Here is a 9,418-nt window from a genome sequence, read left to right as displayed (position 1 = left end):
AGTGGTTAGCAAGCATTTCGGCGGTCCAGCATACGATCCGCCACTCTTTGCTACCCAATCGTGGCCGATCACCTCTCGAAATGGTCTTCTCATTTGACGTGCGTGCGCGTCTTTGCGGAGCTGTGCGCATTGCATGAGCTGAGACGGGTTCGCTCGGCATCCACCGGCACTGTTTAATTCCGAACGTTTGTTCTCTTCAATTTAGGCAGCGCGTACCGGCGAGCGAAGCAGGCTGCAACGGTACCCAACGGTAGGCAGGGTTCGTCTCGTATTTATCCTTTCATGCTTCGTACTACCGGATCATACGACACGCGCGGCATGCCTGCATTCACAACGATTTTGAACGGACCGGATTAATTGCCCTGCCAAAGCACTCGCCGCCGTCACGCGGGCCCCGCGCTGGCGCTAGCCGTTGCGTCGGTTGCAAGTTCGTTCGTTCGTTCGTTCGTTCGTTCGTGGGCCACACAGAGTTTCGCCCAGGCGCCGCGGGGTGATCGGGTGACGTAGCAGCCAGAAGAACCCGCGTGGTGAATCGCTAGCTGGCTGCTCCAGAATTTGTTCTCAAGCGGGACATGGACAAGCTGCACTCCACGGCGAGAAGAGAACGCGGAAACGACAAAGGTAATTGCTGTAAGGGCAGAGCGAGTGAGCGAAAGCAACACGGTGGGGGAAGAAGAAGAAGAAGTTTCACGCTCTCCTGCCAGGCTGCCACGCTACGCTAGCAACGCTACTGCTGACGAGAGGCTCTGTCCGTTTCCTTTCCTCTTCGGTTGCGTCTCCGGTGCCGCCACCTCTTCTTCGGCCTCGGCCTCCGACTCCGGCAGGGCCATCCGGCGGAGCGGGCTGGGCCCGAGCCGCCGCCTCTTGGCGGCCGCCGCGTGGCGCCGGCGGATGACGTCCATCTCGTTCCGCCTCCTGGTCGCGCCCTCGTCCACCACGAACCGCCGCATCAGGATGTCGTCCGTCAGCGACTTGCCCCTGAACACCGGCCGCTGCAGCCTCGCTGCGCCCGCTGCCGTCTTCTCCCTCTGCGGCTCGGCGCGCGGCGGCGGGGCCACGAGCGGGCTGTTGTTACTGTTGCACCCGGACGCCGATGCCGACGCTGAGGACGCGCGCGGGTAGCTGTAGCTGCGGCGCGGGGCGGCCGCGTCCCCCCCGGCCTGGAAGTAGAGCGACTGCTCGTTGTAGGAGGAGATGGGCGCGCAGAGGCACACGCGCGTGAAGGACGCCGCCACGTTCAGCGACGACGACTTGCGCAGCTTGCCCCCCGCCTTGCCGTTTGTTCCCGATGACGACGATACCCCCGCCGCCGCGGCCGCCTTCGTGGTCGTAGCACTTGCCCCCGTCGCTGGCTGCTTCCAGATCAGGAGCAGCAGCTCCACCGCGCGCTGGTACCACGGGGACTTCTTCGACAGGCCTCTCGCTTTCGCCGTGCCGCCATCTTTCGATCTGCATCAACAGCAGCATCTTTGTCACCCCCGACACGTACGAAATTCACAATTGCACCAACGGGTGATCGAAGCTAGTACTGAAATGCAAGTAAAGGAGTACCTTGCTTCGGTTGCTTGCGGTGTGTTCTTGGCCATGTTTTGCAGCAAGAGGGAGTGGAGAAACATCTCTGGGCTGGCGCGCGCGGTGGTGAGAAGACAACAGGGATCAAGTGTCAAAGGGGACTGAGGTCACATCTGGTCTGTCACATTCCTACGACTCTGCGACTGCGAGAGAGAGCATCCATGTCGTGGAGGTATGTGCTGCTAGTCCGGGGTTAGTTAAGGCCTTGAGAGTTAAGAGGGCCAGGACGAAGGGGGCAGTTTGGTCATGTTGCCTTTGGGTTGTGCTGCTGTGCTCACCGGAGCCATGTCAAAGTTCTCTGGAGGGAATGAATAAGGCTGCGGGCATGTGCATGACCCAGCGACGAAGGCTTTTCTGAGGGACCCCTTCATAGACTTAACTACGGGACACGAAGGGCCCAACAGATCAAGCATATGTACTGTACGGTGGGGGAAATGAAGCTGAAGATTTGATGGGGTATATATAACATCACGCTGAAAGTGTATTTGGGTTGGCTGTCAAACTGATCTACTCTAGCCACCGAGATTGACATATCACATATACACTATTGTACATATCATGGCCGCTGAACTGTACTGTTGATGGTCGTGGTAGGCACTTGTTGGGTGCCCCAAGTGCTTATTAGCTTGGTCCAAGCAGTGGTCAAATTTTGAAAATACTATGCACTTACTGATCGTTGCAATTAATAGGAGAGCTCCTTTTTTTAATTGACATTATTGTTAATCACGATAATTGCTAACCGGATTCTGTCTACTAGGATAACCGACTTTGATATATTCAATTCGGTACGTGCCAAATTTCTTAATGCTGATTGTAAAACAAGTTCAGCAACCGCAACTAAACATTCATATATTATATATTACCAACAAGGTATATACTAATGCATTATCCTATCCTACATCCATGATTTCGGGAGAGACTAAACCAACACTGCGGAATTCCAGCGCTACATCTCAAAGAACAACCAAAATGATAACATATATTCAGTCCTAGCCTTTTTCATCGCTGCATGTTAGCCATGCATCTGCTTTTCCTTAGGCCATGATTCCTCCCAAGCATTGCAGCTAGTACTGATTTTTAAAACCCAATGGCGAACGATGGACCAAAGCAACACTGCAACCGCTAGCTTTCTTTTTGCATGCATATGGACCTGCATGATACTGGTATCATATAAACAATCAACGGGGCAACGGGCACTAATTAAAGTACAGGAAGCTATAGCTAGTAGCTAGTTAAGGCTCGATCGCTTTAAGACCTATTGTAATCTCGTCGTGTCGGCCAAATCGATCGGGTACGTAGTACTACAACGTATCGGCCGCATCGCTACAGCATGCACATCTCTGCACTTAATTGTACGAAGCCTGCATCACTGCAAAGATCTCTTCTAGTCCTTGTTATATGTATACTCCTACTAAGGTTACTTTAATATGTTGGTACAGAAATTAATAGGTGTCAGCGTCATTTCTATGTTCTTTCTGTACCGACTCAAAATTGAAATGGTTGGGTATGCAACATCGATCACCGAGGTTTTGTTTTTCTTCGATCAACTACCTTTGAGGTAAGCAAATTAAAGCTGATCAGTAACAGCATGATGTGACTAGACTTAGGCTCTAGCTAGTGCGCCTAAGCAAGTTGTGATCAGAACGACTGTGTTGGTGGGACTGAGAGTAACGGTGTGCCCTTAGCCGACGATGAGAGGGAAACAGGAACAGGGAGGGGATAGAAAGGGGCCGGCCGGCCACAAACAGCTGTTCCTACCGTGGAGGAGCACGTACTTACATGTATATTACACATGCTCCACAATGCCAATTAAGAACTAATCAACCTTTGGAGTTATGATATGTAATCGATCGGACCTTTTTAAATCGCCAATGGATGCATGGATCGACCGACGCAGCAGGGAGAGCTAGCCATGATGATATCCATGTTGATCGGAGGTGTAAAAGAGGGGGAAGAGGGGCAAAAGGCGGGGGGAAAGGGCAATGATCGCTTAGACCTTGATGCGTTAGGCTGGCTTCGCCGCTAAAGATGGAGGATCGTATCCATCATACGGGTTCATCGCGCTTTAATTAGCCTTTAGTTTAGACCCCGCTTGCTGCCGTGCCGGCCGGCTGCCGCGCCTTGCGTCACTCACCAGTCTCTTGAACACGCACTTTACAAAAGCAGAGCGTGGGAACGGATGGATCGATGCCGGATCACTGGACGGACTCCTTATCCTGGTCCACATCTGAACCTCGATCGATCGGCAATATTCTCTGCGGGTGCAGGACGGTGCGGTCTGCATCTAGAAGCTCTTCAATTGGAACGATTTGGTAACCTGCCGCGTAAACGGGTTGATTTCCGCACAAATTAACCTTCTCTGGCGCTCATGCGCAATCGCCCGTGCGAAGCCTTTGGCCTGCATGCTCATGATTCCATGAAACCGGGAGACGAGCGAGCGATGCGCGGTCAGGATCCCAGGGCGCTGGGCTGCGTGGCAGAGGCCGGAGCATCTTCAACCTGTTCTTTCAATGCAGGCATAAAACAGAGCTGAGCCTGTCTGCAGGCTTCTCTGCCTCTGAGGTTGCGCAGCGAGCGAACTGAACGTACTTTGGCCGGCATGCAGCTGGTCTCCTGGTCAAAAGTCCGGTCAGCGTAGGCATACAGTGCTGGAGCTTAATTTGCCGGCACATCATGGGCAAAGTCCTCCTCATGCTTCGGTGTTGGTAGAGAGGGTCCTTGCGTGTTCGACCATGGAGAGGGGACAGCAACAACAACCGACCCGAACCGCCGGCCGCATACAGTAGGTCCGAAAGCACTCGAGTTCGCCGTCTCCCTCCCTCCCCCCCTCCCTGTTTTTCCTTTCTTTTTTTGAACAAGCCTGCCGTGTTGCTTGCAGTTGCAGCGAGTGAGCGAGGCGACGCCACTGTGTGTGTTCTGTGCACGCGACTTGTGATCGATCGTGTTGTGCTCAGCTTTTTTTTTTCCAGCAAAAAAGATCGTGCAGCTCGGTTACTTTACAGGGCTATATATAAATCTCAGGTCGGATCGGTCCAGCTTGAACTTGGGCTAGAAGTGCGTTTGCGGTGGAAGCCCAGCCTATTTCAGAGAAGACATAATTCAAGGCCCCTTTGTAACATAGGATATACAAAACACAAAAATTGGATGTTATGTATTGTGGATTCATATGAGAATCCATAACACAAGAATTGTACAAAACAACAGTTTGGATGCTTCACACAAATGACATCATAGGAAAATGTCATGTAGAACTCATTTCCTTTGAAATTCCTGTGAAAATACTTTGGCCGAAACGGGGCCTAATGTTTTGGTTACAACCTTGCAACACAGGCGTCTTCTTAGTGTTTGTAGGTTTTGAATGTCGTGTATGGCTCGTTGGTTCGTCGAGCATTACTTGTATACTTTACGACATTCGGTTAGCCGTAATGTTAAAAGAACCCCCTTTTCAAGAATTTTAGAACACTTTTTCTTTGAACAAATTTTTATAAACTTCAGTTAACCGAGAACCACGAAACTTCTATATCTATATCTATATCTATACCTGTCTAAAAAGTACGGACCGTTCCCTTCACCAAAAAATTTCGTCGCCTGTCAAACTTTCCTTACCTCGCCCCACGCTCTCCTCGCCTGATCCCACGCCCCAGGTCCAGCAGGGCTCGAAGGAAGAGATCAATCGGGCCCAGCACCCCGCAGGCCCAGCAGTGCCCCAAGGAAGAGATCGATCGGCACGCTCGCCTCGCCTACCAGATTCTTCCGATCGATCTAGATCAGGCAGGAACTGCCATATACAATAATCACATAACTGAATCCAATACGGCAGCGGCCATAAGCGGACGCGCGCATGTATACATAACCCGTATCAGTTTAGGTACCGCCCAAAATACCCCAGGAAGAGATCGATCAGGCACTTTCCTTCCCTCAGGCCACGCTCGCCTCGCCCACCCCAGGAAGAGATATCCATCATCTGCTTTCCAGCAACGATCCACGCCCCCAGTCCCCGCGTCTCACCAATCAATCCATCTCCAACCATAAGGTATGATCCTTTTTTCGCTGCAAGTTTTTTACAGTTAAGATGATAGCATCAAACCAGATTTTGGCAGCTTAGATCTTGAAAATACCAACAAACATGGAAGAAAAAAAACATCTTTAGTGCTTGTGTACCTCCCAGTTAGCCCAGCGCTCCATCAATTGAGTTCTTCTAAGGATTTGCTCGGCTCTCTAAAGAAGATAACATGGATTACTGCCAATCATCATTATATATTCAGCTGTGTCATGCATGGAATTCAAACTATAGAGTAGAGGCTCGTAAAGGTCATATCCCGAAATCAAAGAAGAAATTTGACCTGTCTACCATAAATAATTCCAAAGCAATTCGCCATAACAAGTATCTGCAACAAGTCATCAAAATCACCAACTGAGTGGATGAAAAATAAAAAATAAACTATTTGGTGCGTTGATTCACAGATGCTGCATTGAGTTATTCACTCTAACAGCACAGAATATACATATTTTGTTAGAACAAAATAGGAAATATGCATAGTACGAATATATCAAAAATCAGCTTCTAACACTGGAACCAGATCAGAAAATATAATTTACCTCCTGCTATATATCTGATGTAGAGAAGAGACCAACCAACTCCTGTCTTTATCTTGCTGGTAATATTGGCCACTATGCAACGTACCACAAGATAAAATTGATGACTATATGCTAATGCCACGCTGAAATCAATATACCTTAATAAGTTGATGAAAAACCATCTGCTAATTGCATCTGACTATCTATGCTAATTCTATTTTTTTTTACTTTGTTGTACCTATGCTTTAACCATCTGTTGACTCCATCCTTTTTTTGTGCTTGCAGAACATGGATCAAGATTTTGAAAACCGGCCTTTAAAGAAAGCAAAAAATTGTGAATCAAGTGTTTTGGATGATCCATTAACGTCACCTTCCATCTCAGCATCATCTATGATTTCAGATCTTCAGATAAATAGTGATCCATTGGGATCACCTCCATCAACAACCAATTCGACATCATCTGCACTTCCTGTAATCATGAACGAAGAAAAAGCTTCAGCAGATGATGATAATCAAACTGTACCTCCATCAGCAACAAATTCGACACCGTCTACAGTTTCTGAATTTATGAACGAAGAAAAGGCTTCAGAAGATGATGATAATCAAACTGTTTCAGCAAATGATAATAATCAACTAGATGAACATGAAGAAATCACAGATGATCTGACATATGACTATCTACCACAAGGTATTATTTTTACTTTTGTACCTACGCTTTGCATTATAACTACAACCAATTCGACATCATCTACAGTTTCTGAAATTATGAACGAAGAAAAGGCTTCAGAAGATGATGATAAGCAAACTGTTTCAGAACATAAAGAAATCATAGATGATGTGACATATGACTATCTACCACAAGGTAAAATTTTCTTTCTTATTATTATTTTTACTTTTGTAACTATGCTTTTCATTATAACTATCTGTTGATTCAAACTTTTTGTAGATTATGCATTGAGCGACTTAGATGAATGTGCTCATTTAATAATAAACGACTCTTCAGAAAAAGAAATATTGGTGAAGATAGATCAAGTATTTGTCGAACAATGTGAATTGGTATGCCTGCAAGATAGTACCAAATGGCTCAACGATGCTGTAAGTACCTTTACTAACAATAAAAATGTTTATGATTGTTGTTAATATATTCATTAATATAATTTTAAAATGTTTATAGGTAATCAGCGCATACATATGTTGTATAAAGGAAGTACATGTGCAAAATAAGAATAACCCTATAGTTTATTTTGAGAATCCCTGTTTCACCAGACTGTTAAAACGAGATGGAGAAATTGGAATACATGGAGCTATCTTTCTGACAGATATTGTCGTAAAGTATCTCCAGCATGACATGGTAATATCCATATCCATAATTGACAAGTTTTCTAAATTACTTCAATTACTTCATTATTATATATTTATTGTAGATTAATCTTCCAATAAACATCGAGCGTTCACATTGGTATTTAGCTTCTGTAAATGTTAAAAAGTCCGAGATACAAGTACTCGACTCATTGTGTTGGGAGCACAACCGAATTGACCTCACTAAAACGGTTAGTTGCTTATAGCTCTTGTATGTTACACTGGTCTTAAGCTTATGTGTATTATCTTTTTTAGTAACATTAATAATTTTACAGCTGCAGGGACTACAATATCATTTGGACAATCTTAAAACTCAAAAAAACTTATGTAGTCATAATTGGAAAGACCTCGATGTTACTAATTGGGCGATTACGGAACAACTCCATAATCCAATTCAGGCTGACGGGTATACATATATAACACATTTATGTTTTATAGTAGCCATATAATAAATGTTGGTTTTCATGTCAAGTGTGATTTTTTTTGTTCGAATCATGCAGTTCATCTTGTGGTCTATTTATGCTTAAATTCATGGAATATTGGAACGGACATACACTATCACAATACATCACACAGGTAACTAAATAATTCTTCTACTTGATAATATAGTGGGCGCCCTTTTAATTGTTGATAGATGCTAATAGTTGCCTATACTTCGCAGAAAATTATTACTGATTTTAGATATAAGTTAGCTGCCATACTAATATGTTGGAAAACAAACACGGCACAAGCGAGTGCAATGATTGAAAGTGATTACAGTGAGGAATATCCGAACGATGTTATGATGTTGGAAAGCCTGGACTCATTATCTTCTGTGGAAAAAAAATACCGATCACTCATATCTGTTCTTTCTAACATGAGTGTACATGAGTTACAAGGTGGACTTTGTAGCTACATCAAATCAATCACGTGTGCAGAAACTTTAGAGTAAGCCATTAATTGCATATGATTTTATTTTAATAATTAAATATAAATGACAATATACATTATCTTCTTTTCTTTGGGACAATGATTTGCAGGAAAGTATGGGTACAAAGCTCTGAACCATATCCCATTAGCTTAACTCTCAAAAAGCTGCAAGGAATGCTAAATGAAGAGTTGCCAATGAACTGTGATTGCTTCAATTTGGTCGTACGAAAGGTTATGTTTGACGATATCCAAGTAGTGAAAAAAAGAAAAGGAATGATATCGAAACATTATCTTTACATGCAATTTTGGGTATTTTCTTACATTAATAACTATATTTTTTATGGCTATAATCCATACTAAATCTTTACTTATATGTTACATATCCTAGATGATTACTGATTTTGGAAGACATCCCAAATTCCGGTAAAAGTTAGACGTGGAAAAACTAGCATATTCCGTCCGTAGCTGGCCTGGTATCAAATATAATGTTTCATCCTGCAAAACGGTAAAGCAATACCGTTCCTACATATGGTTTTAAAATACAGCTAATGTCAATCTTATTTCAGATTCATATTCCAATAAAATCCAGCCGTGAATTCATTCTATTCATACTAGACAAGGATACAAGAACTGCCTACATTTTGGACCCTACTCCTATTGATCCCATCTATCAACGCAACCCACATGCAAAATATGTGTACAGACTTTTATGGATTGCTGAACATTTGCCGAAAGCCATGTCAGTGACATGCCCTGGGTCTACATGGAATGAAAATATTTTACTATGGCATCAAGAAATAATAAATAATATTCCAATTCAGAACAGGTAACATGTTTAATGAATAGAAATATGTACGACATTTATATTTTTTACACTGATTATTAATATATATTGTAGGGAATTGTCCGGATATCTTGTTACCCACTTCATGTCCACATGGGATGACGAAAAAGTGAATTTGCCATTTTTAAAGGTCAAAAATATCATAAGCATTTAAAT

The 9,418-nt window shown here is 44.4% G+C and overlaps 1 protein-coding gene across 1 annotated transcript; it reads right to left on the bottom strand.

Moving 5' to 3' along the window:
• Positions 1 to 573: 573 nt before the first annotated feature.
• Positions 574 to 1,986, bottom strand: LOC100825179. The gene is made up of 2 exons (XM_010241767.3): positions 1,552 to 1,986; positions 574 to 1,449 (listed from the first exon to the last, which is right to left on the bottom strand). Exons 1-2 carry the CDS (start codon positions 1,614 to 1,616, stop codon positions 714 to 716), a joined length of 801 nt encoding a protein of 266 aa, XP_010240069.2. The 5' UTR covers positions 1,617 to 1,986; the 3' UTR covers positions 574 to 713.
• Between the last annotated feature and the right edge of the window lie 7,432 nt (positions 1,987 to 9,418).

Source organism: Brachypodium distachyon, chromosome 5 (assembly GCF_000005505.3).
Source record: "Brachypodium distachyon strain Bd21 chromosome 5, Brachypodium_distachyon_v3.0, whole genome shotgun sequence".
NCBI classification, from domain to species: Eukaryota; Viridiplantae; Streptophyta; class Magnoliopsida; order Poales; family Poaceae; genus Brachypodium; species Brachypodium distachyon.
Note: the sequence above shows the minus strand (reverse complement) of the source record. Positions and strands in the feature narration are given on the sequence as shown.